This window comes from Macaca fascicularis, chromosome 8 (genome assembly GCF_037993035.2).
Source record: "Macaca fascicularis isolate 582-1 chromosome 8, T2T-MFA8v1.1".
Lineage (NCBI taxonomy): Eukaryota > Metazoa > Chordata > Mammalia > Primates > Cercopithecidae > Macaca > Macaca fascicularis.
In genome coordinates, this window is record NC_088382.1 from 10,211,509 (window position 1) to 10,227,288 (window position 15,780).

The 15,780-nt window shown below is 51.1% G+C and overlaps 1 protein-coding gene across 1 annotated transcript in view; it reads right to left on the minus strand.

Annotated features, from left to right (window-relative positions):
* Positions 1 to 266: 266 nt before the first annotated feature.
* C8H8orf74 (chromosome 8 C8orf74 homolog) overlaps positions 267 to 15,780 on the minus strand; it is a 30,315-nt gene continuing 14,801 nt past the window's right edge. Inside the window, exons 3-4 of the mRNA XM_005562592.3 lie at positions 2,765 to 3,171; positions 267 to 626 (exon numbers count right to left, since the gene is read on the minus strand). Coding sequence (XP_005562649.1) covers positions 390 to 626; positions 2,765 to 3,171 — 644 coding nt within the window. The 3' untranslated portion in view covers positions 267 to 389. The remainder of the gene's footprint in view (positions 627 to 2,764; positions 3,172 to 15,780) is intronic.

The following is a 15,780-nucleotide window of genomic DNA, read 5'->3' on the forward strand; positions in this document are numbered from 1 at the left end:
GGAGGAAGAATCCTAGGATAGATTCTTGTTACATGGCATGGGATTCCCTGGAGGGCTTCGCTGGTGTGTGGAGCACCCTCATTCTTACCAGCTTGCACCCATGGGTGGCTCCATCTTCAGCAGAGCTCAGACTTGTCAGCATGTGATAAGTACCCCCAGAGCAAAGCTCCACGCTTAGCAGAGGCGCACAGCCGTCGGAGGAAATCATTTGGATTGGATTTCAGGTGGTAGCAGGTGGTTTCCAAGACAGAGACCAGTTGATGGCATGGGTTTGTTTCTTTTAATCGTGACATGTCTCTCTGTGGGTGGGTGCTGAACTCACCGTGCCGCATGGCTCATGGCTGTGGGTGACCGGTCCCCAGTCAGTCTCATGTGGCAGTCGGGACCTCCTACTTCCTTGCCTTCACTTTCTTTTCTTTGTTCACTCTGTGGGGCTTCAGGGCTTCCTCCTGGCCTGCATGACTGGTGATGGGGGGCGGGTTAGGGGTGGGGGCATTGAGGTTCAGAGTTTTCTTCTGAAGCTTCAGGTCCAAGATGGCGAACGTGTTCTGGATCTTGCACTGCAGCAGCTCCTGCAGGAGCTCCATCTGGATGTGGATAACCTGGCGGACAAGGCTCTCCAACTCCTGGAAGGAACGGGGAGGGCCGGTGAGCGGGGTTGGGAGGTCTCACCAGATCTGGTTCTCAACTCAGGCCCTACTGCGGGTATGAGGATGTGTCCACTGTCCACCCATCTCACCCTGCCCATGGGCCGTGGCTGCCTTGACCTCTGGCTTCTGGTTGACTTCAGTCAACTAGGGGTGGGAGGTCTGAGGGTGGGGAGATCTTCATCTTCTCCTGACCGGCTGTGGGCTGGCCATGGCCACGGACCATGGGTAGTCACACTTCCTGTCCCTCAACCCTTGCCTAGAAGTAAAGCTCTCTTTTTAGATTCCAATAGTCACTCCCTCCCTTTTCTCTTTTGGCCTAGAGTGATGGCCAGGCTGTTTGAGTGTGTCATTTGTTCTGGGCCCATTGGCCAGTGCCGTATTTCCTATAGACCCTACTTCCTGGTCAATGCAGGCTCCATCTGGATACCCCACCCCCAACCATCCTCATTCTCACCTCTCAAAGTTCTAGTGGCAGCTTCATGGGAGGGGACAGGGGAAATGGCTTCAGAGATTGGGCGTGTCATCCACCCAGCCAGCCATAGGAAGAATGGAAACTCAGCCACTGTCCATCCACCGAGTTAAACAGGAAACCCCATTTGTCAGCTCCATCAGAGTCATGGCCAACAGAGCCTGGAGACACAGACGACGTAAGTGTGTTTCTCCAGGTTCCCTGCCCGAGCAACCACACAGCAGAGGAGCTATTGTCAGGGGACACACTGGAAGTAACTGGTTGTCCATAGTGCATTTCTTTGAGATCTTGTATTCACTTAAAAGGTATGCAAAATTGCACATTTGCCCCAGCATATCCTCTTGGTTGTTTTTGTAGAAAAAATTATTGGGGAAGGTTGTTGTGCTATAGGAGAATGCGCAGTGTTTGTTCTATGCCCTTGAGTGCCCCATCTCAGGTGAATAGCTGGGGTACACGGTGTAGGGAGCTCTGGCTCACCAGCTCCGCCAGGCTGGGGCCAGCAGTGCCATGCTGGAGGCTGGGCGGGGAGCTGGGAGGAGCAGGCAGGAACAGCTGTGGGACGTGTGGGGCCGTTTGGGCCACTGTGGCCATGCCCCGCCCCACCCCGTGTGCTAGAGCAAGGTCCGTAGACTGTTGCAGGGGTTTTGTTGGGTCTTTATTGAATGTTTTCATGAGCTAAGATTTCCTGGCCCCCTGATGTGCTATTTGAGATGAGCACCATCCAGGCTGCTGTGCTCATTGCTCTGTAGAGATTTTCCTGTGTGTGTGTGTGTGTGTGTGTAACCCTAAAGGAATACTTCCCAAGGCCATTTGCTCTTCAGCTGATGATTCAGAAACCAAAATCCCTTGGAACTCACAGGCCCTGCAACTCCCCGACCCCAATGCCTGAAACACATGCACATACTTGTCTCTCAAAGTATGTTCAAAGATGATGCAACAATGATGACTTCAGTGCCTATGTATAGCTAAGAAACCAATGTAGGCTTGGCCAGGCCCTCAAGAAGTCAGCTACCCTGGGGCTGGGGTCGTCACGGTCATTGAAGAGCTGGTCATGGGAAATGCTGGCAGCTAGAGCCCCAGTGGTCTGGCAGACTGTCCAAGAGGGCAGCCCAAAGTCTGAGATCCAGGCACCAGATCCTCCCAAGTCCTCCCCCGGTCCCAGCTCCGCCCTTTGTCTCCCTGGTCACATGACCCTCCCCGAGCTGTCCCCATGTCCCTGCCTCCTCCATCTTCTCCCCTAGCCTGGGGGCGTGCTGGCTCTGGAGAATCTGCAGCAGTTCCAAAGCTGGAGTCTTTCTCATGCCTCTCTTGGTGGAATCTGTCACTGATCAATGACACAGAGGAAGGAACTTAGACTTCAGGGTCAGTCAGCCTCAGTCCAAATGTGAACTCTACCTCATGCTAGCTTGGTGGCCTTGGCGAGTTGAAAAGTTCTCTGAGCCTCAGTCGTCTCATCACTAAAACAGGGACATGAATTTCTACCTTTAGTCTACCGAGAAACCCGTGGTAGACTCTTGATTCCTCCCTGCATCTCTCCCCCTTCCCATGGGTGCCAACGAGGAGCTCCCATCTGCAGTGACGCCAGACCTGGCTGATGTCTCTGCTGGCCCAGGTGCCCACCCATGGCAGGTGGTCAGAGCCTCACCTGTCTCTCCAGGACCCGGCCAGGCTGCGCAGGCGCAGCAGCAGTGAACACCTTCTGCAGTGAGCTATCCAGCTCCAGGAGCAGCGTCTCTTTCAGGAGCAGCACGTCTGCGCGCTTCTGTGCCTCGGCCTCCGTCAGCGCCGCCACCTGCTGCCGGTGGGTCCACAAGTCCCTGTCCATGCCCTCGGCCAGCGGGAGGGCCTGGGGTGGCATGCACACCTCCAGGTGGGCAACGGTCAGGCTGACCTGCTGGTCCTGGCCCAGGACATACTGGTAGAGTTTGTAGTGGCGGATGAAGGTATGGTGGAAGTAGTCACAGAGGGCCAGCAGGTGGGTGGTGTTGAAATGGTCCTGGTAATCTCTGAGCTTGTTCCCCAGGATCGTCACAGCCTCAGTAATGGAGCAGCCTGTGGGCACAGGGGCCAGGTACAGAGTGGCAGTGGGACAGAGCTGCCCTGCCGGGCAGTGGATGTGGGCTCTGCACCTAGACAGCCTGGTCACAGAGCCCATGTCCCCACCGCATTTTAAAAAATATTTATTTCTATTTATTTTTTTGAGACGGGGTCTAGCTCTGTCACCCAGGCTGGAGTGCAGTGGTGCGATCGTAGCTCGCTGCAGCCGCCAAATTCCAGGCTCGAGAAATCCCCCTGCCTCAGCCTCCTGAGTAGCTGGGACTACAGGTACATGCTACCATACCTGACTAATTTTGTTTATTTTTTGTAGAGATGAGGTTATCACTATTTTGCCCAGGCTGAACTCCTGAACTCAAGCGATCCTCCTGCCTTGGCCTCCTAAAGTGCTGGAATTACAGGCGTGAGCCACTGTGCCTGCTCTAACTGCAATTCTTATTACCATGCATTAGCTCTTGAAAAATATGGAGTGTACCACGTTTCTTTTTTTACTTGCAGTAACTTACACTTATCCCATTTTTTTCTTACATAATTACCCCAGTTTAATCATATAAATATGATTTTATGATCTCAGTATAATCACATTATCATTACCAGTATTTTGTCTTTTTTGTTTGTTTGTTTTTCCGAACTCCTGGGCTCAAGCGATCCTCCTGCTGTGGCCTCCCAATGTGTTGGGATTACAGGAGTGAACCACCACACCTGGCCAGTATTTTGTCTTTTGATGCCTGTTTTAAAGGCTTACTTTAGTTTGCTTTATCTTGTTTCTACTTCTCTTCAGAAGGAGATGAGAATGCAGAAAAGGAATCCCCATAAGAGTAGAGTAGGAGGTGGCTGGGCACGGTGACTCACACCTGTAATCCCACCACTTTGGGAGGCTGAGGCGGGCGGATCACTTGAGGTCAGGAGTTCGAGACCAGCTTGGCCAACATGGCAAAACCCCATATCTACTAGAAATACAAATATTAGCTGGGTGTGGTGGCAGGTGCCTGTAATCCTAGCTACTCGGGAGGCTGAGGCAGGAGAATTGCTTGAACCCAGGAGGTGGAGGTTACAGTGAGCCGAGATCATGCCACTGCACTTCGGCCTGGGAAACAGAGCAAGACTCCATCCCCCCGCCAGAAAAAAAAAAGAAAAAAAAGAGTGGAAGCAGGTGATTGATGCCCAGGCAACTGTTGTGCTGGTGGCTTGTGTTGCAGAGTTGGAAAATATTATTTACACCGTGCAAAGGATTGGCTCTGAAGGTAGCACTTGGGCAGTGCTCCTCGGGGGGTGACCCATCTCCCCACTTCTTCTCTCCTCCTCTCCCATTCACTCCTCCTGCTCACAACTCTTTCAGGTGCGCAGCACGGTGGTTGGAGGCAGGGCTCTCCCATCATCTGCTTGGTTCTCAACAGAGGAGGTGGTTCATGAAGGGTCGTGGCTGAATTACATGCCTACCCTGGTGAGTAGATGAGCAGACATCAGGCAGAGAGACAGGCAAGTCAAGGGCAGCAGGAGAGCACGGCCCTGGCTTGGAGACCTGGGTTCTCATAGACACTGTCCTGGAATTGCACTGTGGACTTGGCCAAGCCTATCCTGCTCCCTGACTCAGTGTCCCCCTCTGAAGAATGAGGGCTTGGGCCAGGCGCCCACCAGATCATGCACTTTGGAGAATTCCACAGTTCCCTCTGCTGACAATGAAAGTAGCATGTTGTAGGCAAGGAGCCAGGCTTTTCCCCGAAGTGGGGGACCTGGCTTGTCCACAGACCCTTCCCTTTGCTCTTCCTTTGTGTGAGCCCTCCATGGGGCGCTATGCGGTTTCCTCACCCCCGGCTAGAGTGCTGCATGCCCCTTCAGCAGGGACTGTCTCAGCCTTGCCCACAAGGTTGTTTTGAAGTCCCCCCACCCCCAGTCCCTTCATGTTCCCTCTTGGCTGGTCCCTGAGGCTGTCTTGCTCTGTATGGAAATATTCACCTTGAATCTCCCCAAAGTACCCAGAGGGTGGAGACATCGTGGTCTTGGGAAAATATTAGCAAAGGGGCACCACTCCACTTGGAGCCATGTTAGGATGTGCTGGGAGTGACGCCTGGATTCTGGCATCTCAGCCTCCTGGGGGAGGGAAGGAGGGACTGCTCCACCATGCAGAATTACAGACTGGAGGCTGTACTTCTCCTTTCTGTGATGGCAAACCAGCAGGCTTGGAGCCCAAGGGTTACGCTCCTCTTGTGAGGGTACCGGGTTTGGAGGTCTGAGATACTCTGTCCCTCTTAGATATGAGACTGGGCCTTTTTCCCTCAAAGGTAAAATTCAGAATAGTGATACTGACTTCATAGGCTTGTTGGAAGGGTCAAATGGGGTAAGATGTCCAGCTTCATACAGAGCCTAATGCAAGCCAGCAATCAATAAATGCTGTAGAAAGAATTTTTTTTTTTTTTTTTTTTTTTTTTTTTTTTTTTTTTTGAGACGGAGTCTCGCTGTGTCGCCCAGGCTGGAGTACAGTGGCCGGATCTCAGCTCACCGCAAGCCCCACCTCCCGGGTTTACGCCATTCTCCTGCCTCAGCCTCCCGAGTAGCTGGGACTACAGGCGCCCGCCACCTCGCCCGGCTAGTTTTGTTTTTTTTTTTTTTGTATTTTTTAGTAGAGACGGGGTTTCACCGTGTTAGCCAGGATGGTCTCGATCTCCTGACCTCGTGATCCACCCGTCTCAGCCTCCCAAAGTGCTGGGATTACAGGCTTGAGCCACTGCGCCCGGCCTGTAGAAAGAATTTATTTCTACCTTTGCAAAAAAATGTTTCTCTCTTCCCCTTTCCCCTCCCCCATCAAGCCTTCCCTCTATTCCTTCCTTCATTCATCTCTGTCCATCTTTCCATTCATCCATTCTTTCACCCACCCATCCATCCATTCATCCATCATCCTTCCACTTATCCATCCATCCATCCATCCATCCATCCATCCATCCATCCATTCATTCATCTATTCTTCCATCCACCCATCTATTTTTCCACCCATTTGTTTATCCATTCACCTATTCATCCATCCATTAATTCTTCAATCTATCCACCCATCCATTCACCCATCCTTCTATCCATTTGTGAAAGGAAAATAAAAACTTGGGAACCCAATTCACTATGCCAAAAGAAAAAAATTAACCTGAAAGTTGAGTAACACAAGAAACTGCCTTTCCTTTGATTCCTAAGCAGGTAGCTACAAATAAAAGGTTAAATATCTCCACAGGTAGCTACTCTATGTTCACCTTATCTTATATAAGGTGCCAATTTACTGAGCAAAGGAGGAACACATAATTGATTATTCCCCACCTGCTCCTTTTCTCTTGCAACATGTGGATCACCATACCCTCCTTTTTTCCCTCCAGCCCACTTTCCCCTTTAAATATCGAAGCCCTCAAAATTATCCTTGGAGAAAGGAACAGATCTTTCTTCTAGGTATGTCATTAACCTTGGCAAAATAACCTTCTAAATGGATTGAGACCTGTCTCAGATACTTTTCGGTTTACACATTTGTCCTTCCATTCACCCAAGATTAGTTTGTCAAATAGTGACTGAACCTATAAATTGTTACTGCTTATTAATTACTTGGCACTATGCAAGATTTTGGCAATACTTGACAACAAATAAGTCATATCTCCTGCTCTCAGATGCTTGCAGGAGAGACACAAGCAGATAATAACACACAAGCAGACACAAGCAGTGCATAGTAAAGAGGAACAGAGTTGGGTGAAGAAGAGCATGGACTTCAGGACCAGGTCCTTCTAGAGAAGGCGATGTGTGAGCTGCATCCCAGAGTGAGGCTGAGCCAGGCCCAGAGGTGGGGCCACTTCACAGCCCAGCTGAGTGACAGCAGAGGAGCAAGAAGCAGCCTGGCCTGGGTGGGAGCAAGGTGAGGCTTGTTGTCGTTGGCACCTAAAGGTGGAGGCAGATGATGGCAAGAGCTGCATGGAGAGGTAGGTGGAAGACAGACACAAGGGCCTTGGATGGATGCCATACTCAGAACCAGGGCTCTGTCTTCTGGGCAGTGCACAGAAGGAGCAGATCTGAGTGGCAGGACCTGGCCATCCTCAGACGTAGGGTGTGCAAGACAGAAACTGGCACAACCCCCGGGTTCTTACGGGGGATGTTTGAGGGACAGTGGGCCTACCAACAGAGAGAATACCATATGGTGAGATGCTGACCTCTGACATGACCCCTGCCCTCAGAGAGCTTCCAGTCTTGAAGAGGAGACAGTTGAATAAATGATGGCCACCTTTGTATTCTCGGCCCCCAGCACTGGGATTTGTGCACAGGAGGGGCCCAGTCAAAGTCTACAGAGTAAATGAACCAGCTCTAATATGTCAAGGTGGAGGTGTTCATTCATTCTGTCAACAAATACTTATTCGGGGTTTCCCTGTGCCAAGAACTCTTGCAGGTTCCAGGGAGGTGGTGGAGGGCTGGGGAGGAAATGCACAGATATCTAGCTCTGCACAGGGCTCTCTGGGACTGGCAGCACACAGGACAGGAAGAAGGTCAGGAAGGGCTTCCCTGAGGAGGCAGTAAAGGGGCTGGGATGGACTGGATCAAAGGGGTTTGCTGGGCAAAGAGGTGGTGAAGAGCGAGGCAGGAGGGACAGCAGCTTGTGCAAAGGCCCTGTGGTTGAAGCAGGCATGGCCCTCTGAGGGACTGAAAGGTGGGGGAGGAAGGCAGTCAGCAGGCTGGAGATCTGCAGGTGAGGAGCTGCCTGGCTGGAGATGAGGTTGGGTAGGCCAGGCCCTGAAAGCCCCTAACATGCCCTGCCCTGCAGGGGTCTCACCCCCAGGGTCACCGTCTGGCAGTACCCCCAAGGGAGTCTTTCTCCAGAGTACTCATCAAGGTCTTTGATCTTGCGCATTTTACTGATGTGATTTGTTCTTGGTCATTTTCCCTCCACTAGCACTCAAGCTGTGAGAGAGCGAGAGGCCATCTTTTCTGTTCACTGCTGGGTACCAAGTGCCAGAGCAGTGCCCAGCTCCTAGGAGGTGCGCTGCAGAGAAGGAGAGCCTTGTTGAATGGACACAAGGGAATGGGCATAGCACTTTCAGAGGCCAAGGCAGGGGGATCACTCGAGCTTGGGAGTTCAAGACCAGCCTGGGCAACATAGAAAGACCCCAACACTATAAAAAAAAAAATAGCCAGCATGGTGGTGCATGCCTTTAGTCCCAGTTACTCAGGAGGCTGAGATAGGAGGATCACTTGAGCCCAGGAGGTCAAGGCTGCAGATCGTGCCACTGCACTCCAGTCTGGACGACAGGGTGAGATCTTGTCTCTCACACACACAAAAGGATTTATGTAGGGAACATCCCCATGTGCCAGGCATTGAGGGATGTTGCCTGTGGCCAAGGCTTTCACTATGGAGGCTGCTGGGCTGGCAGAACAGGCGCCACAGGCCAGGCCCACCCAGACATGGCAGAAGGGTTTCCAGCCGGTAGGGGGTGAGTGGAGCCAGGTTCCAGGGAGCCAATTCTGGCAGCAGGAGGAACAAGCTGTGTCGGAAGGAAGGGCCAAGGCCTCGGAGGGGATCAGCCTAGGGCAGGATCCAGGTCCAGCTTCACTGACCAGAAGCTCTTGGCTGCTGCTGCCCTCCGGACAGCAAAGACCCGCCTGGCCCCACATGCCCTGTGTCCCTTCCCGTCCTTTCACGCAGAGCTGGGCGTCAGAGCACGCAGGCCTGCCGTCAGTTGGCAGGAGCTTCCCCGCAGGGACACAGTGAGAGAAGGAGGAGCTCTGAGAGGCCATGGGATCTGCACATGCCCCATGTCGGAGGCACCAGGCAGGGGTCCAGAGGCCGATGGGAAAGGCCACCCCAAGCAGAGGGGCCAGCAGCGGTGAAGGCCTGGGGCGAGTGGGGCACGGCGTGGCTGTGTGCACAGGGCCACACCCAGCTGTCCAGGAGGCAAAGCAGGATTCTGGGGACTGAGCTGGGGGACCCAGGGCTTGTGGTCGGTGTGGACAGGGTCGTTCATGACAGCCCTGTGTGCGATGTGAAAGAGTTGACTTCATCACGGAACACGAGGACCTCTGAGGATAGCGTACATAGAATTATCAAACTCCTCAGGGTTAAGAACCTGGTGGAGAGGTACTGAGGCCAGACATGAGAGGTTGGCACCATCCCAGAGGGAAGATGGTGACCACGTGGAGGACAGCAGAGACTGCCCATCAAGGGATCCCAGAGGGTGAGCAGACACGAGGCCATCATTTTTGATCAGCAAGCTGGACTCGGGGCCTGTGTGGGGGCGACGGTGTGTGAGCTTCACCAGGTGACTCATCACACCTTCTCTGAACTGGCCAGAAGGTGCCCTCCTCCTCTAGCCTGGCCTGGCCTGACGGAGCATGGGGTGGGGCCACCTGCATCCTGCAGCTGTGGGTGGCTGTGTCTGCCTCATTGGCGAAAGCCAGCCCCTGAGCCCCTCTGTTCAACCCTAGCAGCTGTACAGAGCCCAGATCTGAAAGGAGAAGTCCGCGAGGCTCAGTAGTGCGAATGCGCTCAGCAGCTGTGCTGAGCCAGGGTTTCCTGGCGGCTTGTCATCCTGGCCGATGCCCTACTATGGCCACAGGCTGTGGCCTGCACCTAACAGGTCGTACAAACCAAGTGCAGACCTTGTCCTGGGTCAACAGGAAAGGAGCCCCTGGGCTGAATTCTAACTTTCGGCCCCCAGACACTCTTGGCTGATTCTGGGTTTCAGCAAAGCTTGTTGGAAGCCGGCTCATGAGACATACTTTCTTGGCCTTGGACCACACTCCCTGGGCCTCGGGTTGAGAAGTTCCTGGTGACTCAGAAAGCAGAGGGATTAAGTCTCAGGGAGAAGCCGCTGGCTGCAGGGCGGACAGATCTGTGCCTGCAAGTTGCTCTTCAATAACAGGGAGTGGCCTTCATTTGCATTGGCTGCTGGAAACTTCCTGAAGATGGTCCCCAAGCCCCTGGAGGCCAGCACCTGTGAGGAGATGCAGTGGGAGTGGGGGAGGGGAGGAATGAGGAGGGGAAGGGGGGGGGAGGCTTGCTGGGCAGATGTCAGCAGAAGCTCCATGATCAGGGCAGAAACCGCTCGGACCAGGAGGCTCCAGTGGCTTCCTTGGCCCCTCAAACCTGGAGTCTGGGCTGGGCGAGCAAGGGGAGATGCGCCATGTCCCTGTGGGGCTGGAAATGGGGAAGGCTGCTCCTTCTGGGTGTGCCTGAGCGGGAGGACCCAGGTACCCCGATAAACCAGTTTGGTTCCCCCATCTTGCCTCCCAGGGGCAGGAACCAAGTCAAGCTACAGCCTGGCACTGCTCACCTTTCCCAACACCTGAGCGCCTACCAGGGCTGACCCGGTATGGTGGGAAGCAGACGAAAGCAAGGGCCCACCATCTCCACCCAACCGCATCCTTCATCCCCCCCGCATTGCCCTCTGCCCCCTTTGTGCTCCTGGGGAGACTCTACTAGTAAACTCCTTCACCCCTGGGTGCCAGGGACTGTACTGCCCAGGTGAGCTCCCTTCAGTTAGGGAGCGCCCACTGCCTTGTGCCATGCATGCTCTAGGTCACTCAGTCTCCCAGCTCCCAGCACAGTGAGGCTGGCACAGGCACCAACCCCTCTTCACCCGGGAGAGAAACCGAGGCTCAAGGAGGCTGAGGGGTTTGCATAAGGCCACTCAGGTGGTAAGTGCCTCAGCTGGAATTCAAACTCCAGGCCATCCAGCTCCAAGCAGCTTTGAGGTCTTTTTGTAGATTCTTGGAGGTGGACACTGCAAGGGACCTCCAACCCCATTGGTCACATTTTCCAAAGAATGTTTTGCAATAGCTGTTACAGTTGACCCTGGGACAACATGGGTTGGAACTGCAAGAGGAAGGAGTCCCTGGGCTGAATTCTAACTTTTGGCCTCCAAATGCTCCTGCGGGTCCACTTACACATAGATTTTCTTCCTGTGCCACCCCCAAAACGGTAAGACCAACCCCTGCTCTTCCTCCCCCTCTGCCTGTTCAACATGAAGATGACGAGAATAGTGGCCTTGATGATAATCCACTTCCGCTTAATGAAGGGTAAATGTATTTCCTCTTCCTTATGATTTTCTTAATACTTTCTTCAGCCTACTTTATTGTAAGAACACAGTACATAATACATATTACATACAAAATATATGTGAATCAACTGTTTATATTATCAGTAAGGCTTCTGGTCAACGGTAAGCTATTAGTAAGTAAATTCTGGAAGAGTCCAAAGTTACATACGGGTTTTCAACTGCACGGGAGGTTGGTGGCCCTAAATCTCGTGTTGTTCAAGAGTCACCTGTATATAAAAAATGAATGTTTCACAACCAGAGAGACCTTTAAGATATGTTGGATCCAAGGAGATTAAATAGTCTTAATATGCTAATGAACTCAAAATATGCAAATGAGCTTAGCAGATCACCAAAAGGCATGGAGCGTTTGCAATGTTTCTCAAATCTATTCAGGGCAAATAGTCATTCTGGACCAAGGAGCACATGTCTCTGGACCAAGGAGAAATGTTGAGCTTGTCCAATCATTTTTCTCTACAAATGGGGAAACTGAGGCCCAGAAAAAGGATAAGACTTGCCTAAAGCTAACCTGTGGCAAAGTCAGGACCTGAGCTCTGCCCAGCGGGGAGGGGTCAGGAGCCTGGCGGTAGAGCTGCCCTTCCCGTCACCACTCCGTGTGTAGGGAAGGGGTTGGTGTCTGTTTCCTTTCACTGCCCCAGCCCTGGTGCTTTTTGGTAGGTCAGAAGTGTCTGTGAAATGTGGGCTGGGGCACTGTCTGCCCAGGGAAGGGAATGGAGGAGCTGGGGCAGGAGACTGGGCCAGGCGCTGTTCCCTGGAGTGATCTTTGTGGCTGCCCTGCTGACCACGGCCTGGGGACAGACAGGATTGTCAGGAACAGCCCTGAGAGCTTGCCACCTTTGCTTGAGACCTCTTCTGTGGCTGCTGCCTGTCCTGGGGTCCCTGGACTGCTGGCCTCCCCACCTCCTACTGCAGCACAAGTGGTCCCTTCAGGATGACCCCTTTCCAAAGCCACCTGGTAAACTGCAGGGAGAGGAGAGAGGGCAGGCTGGTTGGGCCTGACACTCCCGTGGGAAGGAGGGGCTGCCGCATCCCTCGTGACCTCATCAGGATGGGCCCGGACTGGCCAGAGGAGGACCACGCTGGCTGGAGATGCATCGTCCTCCTGCCCTGTTACTTCGGCACCAAGGATTCAATAACTGCACGTTCTGTTCTCAGCCACCATTCACGGCCACACGGCAGCCACCATTAAGCTTAGGGAACACCTGGACTGAAGATGGCACTGATGCTGGGGCCATTCCTTGAAGCTAGCTCCTCTGTCAGGGGCAGTGGGGTGTGTCTGGTATGAGTACAGACTGGAGATTCAGGCAGATGCGGGCTCACCTCGGGCTGCACGACTTCATCACTTGCACACGTTATCTTGCCTCTCTGGGCATCAGCGTTCTTTTCCTTTGTCTTTTTTATTCCATTTATTAAAGTTCAAAAACTGGCACAACTATGTGTTAGAAGTTGGTAGTAGTTTCTGGAAAGGGTCAGAAAGAGGCTTTTGGTTGCTGATAATGTTCTTTTTTTTTTTTTTTTTTTTTTTTTGAGATGCAGTCTTGCTCTGTCGCCCAGGCTGGAGTGCAGTAGAGTGATGTTGGCTCACTGCAGCCTCCGCCTCCCAGTTCAGGTGATTCTCCTGCCTCTGCCTCCCAAGTAGGTGGGATTACAGGTGCCCACTACCATGCCCGGCTAATTTTTGTATTTTTAGTAGAGACAGCGCTCGCCATATTGGCCAGGCTGTTCTTGAATTCCTGACCTCAAGTGATCCACCCACCTCAGCCTCCCAAAGTGCTGGGATTACAGGTGTGAGCCACTGCGCCTGGCCTGGTTGCTGATAATGTTTTAATTCTACTTTCTAGTTCTGGATGCTGTTAAATGGGCACACTTTCGGAGAAATATCAAGATGAACATTTATAATGTACGCACTTTTCTGTGTATGCTATAATTAAATGAAAGATTTACTTTAAGAAGATGGTGACCCTGAAAAATAAGTTATTCCTAATTTGTGCAATGATGATAAAATCACAGAAAAGTAAACAGATTTAAAAAAATAGTATTTAAAAGCAGAATCTTTTCACACTGGAAGCAGTTTTTCTAATGCAATCTATTTCTTTTCTTTCTTTCTTTTTTTTTTTTTTTTCTTTTCTGAGATGGAGTCTCGCTGTGTCACCTAGGCTGGATTGCAGTGATGTGATCTCGCTCAGCTCATTGCAACCTCTGCCTCCCGGATTCAAGCGATTCTCCTGTCTCAGCCTCCCAAGTAGCTGTGTTTTTAGTAGAGATGGAGGTTTTACCATGTTGGTCAAGCTGGTCTTGAACTCCTGATCTCAGGTAGTTCACCCTGAGATATACCTGCCTTGGCCTCCCAAAGTGCTGTGATTACAGGCGTGAGCCACTGTGCCTGGCCATAATGCAATCTATTTCTATTATGCAAGACTTTTAATAAAAACCATTGCATATATTGATTGCACAGTCTAAGGGACATGGGCAGCAGTGTTCTTACTTGTAAAATAGAGACAATAAAAATATCTACCTCAAAGATTACAGGACAGCATGCATATATGGTGCTTTCCACAGTGCCTGGTACACAGTAAACACTCAATAAGTAATGCCATTGTCACCATCATTGCCATCATCAGGCCTCTGCTGGCATTCCTACTCCCTGGTGGGCTGTGTGGGTTCCTGGACTCAACCTGCTTTGGCAGAGACTGAAGCATGGCTCTAGGACAATAACCCTGGAGACTGGATTTCTTCAATCCAATCCCTTCTTGGCAGTTGCCCGGTGATTCTATTCACCTATGGTGGTGCCATGAGCGGGCACAGGGCCTCACCTGAACAGTAGTGGAGGCTCTTTCTTTCCTGGGCACTCAAACAGTGGAGGGGACAGGACAACTGGGAGTGGGCTAGGTCCCCAGTTATGGGGTGCAGAGGGTAGGGGAAGAGGCCCCTACTTACTACATAACTCAACAGGCCCTTGTGCTGTATCCTCTTTCTCCCCACTATTGTGGATGCCTCCATGGCAAGAAACTGTTAGATGGGCCAGACTTACCAGATCCAAATCAAGATTCTCTTTTTCTTACTATTACTTTATTGAATTAATTAATTTTTAAATATCACCAGGTGTTCCAGGATGGTCTCCCATCCGAGTACTAACCATGTCCGACTCTGCTTAGCTTCCAAGACCAGACAAGATAGGCACGTTCAAGGTGGTATGGCCATAGACCCAAGTCTAGATTCTTGCACTGAAAAGCACGTGGGTGCTTATGAGAACGACAGGGCAGATAATGAGAAATCTTCCCAGAAAGCTCTGGAGCTGCCCAGTGCTAAGCTCTCAGGAAATAATACTACCACTACATTAGTGTGTTGTTTTACAGTTATAAAGCATTTACATTATCCATCAACTCATTTAATTACCACAACCAACCTATGAAATAGGTGTTTGACACCATTTAACAGATGAAGAAACTGAGGTTTAGAGCATGCGTGTGGCTTGTCTACTGCTATTCAGTAGTGAAATCAGTTCTCAATCCAGATCCTCCAACTCCAAGGAGAGTACTCCAACTCCAAGGAGAGTACACCACAGCCATTTTTTAGGAGTGAATGGAAGATATATGAAATACACAGCACTACAATATGTCCACTAGCATTCTTGGATTTAAATTTAATTTTTCAATTATTGTGAATATATATAACCTAAAATTGACCATTTTAACTGTTTTCTTTTTCTTTCTTTCTTTTTTTTTTTTTTTTTTTTGAGACGGAGTCTCACTCTGTCACCCAGGCTAGGGTGCAGTGGTACAAACTCGGCTTACTGCAACCTCCATCTCCTGGGTTCAAGCAATTATCCTGCCCCAGCCTCCTGAGTAGCTGGGACTATAGGCATGTGTCACCATGCCTGGCTAATTTTTTTTGTATTTTTAGTAGAGACGGGATTTCACTGTGTTAGACAGGATGGTCTCAATCTCCTGACCTCATGATCTGCCTGCCTCGGCCTCCCAAAATGCTGGGATTACAGGCGTGAGCCACCGCACCCAGCCCATTTTAACTATTTTTAAATGTATAGTTCTATGACGTTAAGAACATTCACATTATTTTGCAGCCATGACTACCATCCATCTCCAGAACTTTCTCATCATCCCAAACTAGAACTCCATATCCATTAAACATTAACTCCACACTCCCCCTCCTCCCGGCCCTTGGCAATCCCCATTCTACTTCCTGTCTCTATGAATTTGACTATTCTGGGTTCCTCACAGACAGACTCATACGATATTTATTCTTTTGCATCTAGATTATTTCATGTAACATAATGTCTTCAAGGTTCCTCCATGTTGTAGCATGGGGCAGAATTGCCTTCCTTTGTAAGGCTGAATGATATTCCATTGTATGGATAGACCACATTCTGCTTATCCATTCATCCATCCATGCTCACCTGGGTGACTTTCACTTTTGGCTATTGTAAGCAATTCTTCTACGAGCCTAGGTGTACAAACACCTGCCCGAGTCTCCACTTTCAATTCTTTTGGGTGTGTACCCACAGGAACAATTGTTGAATCAT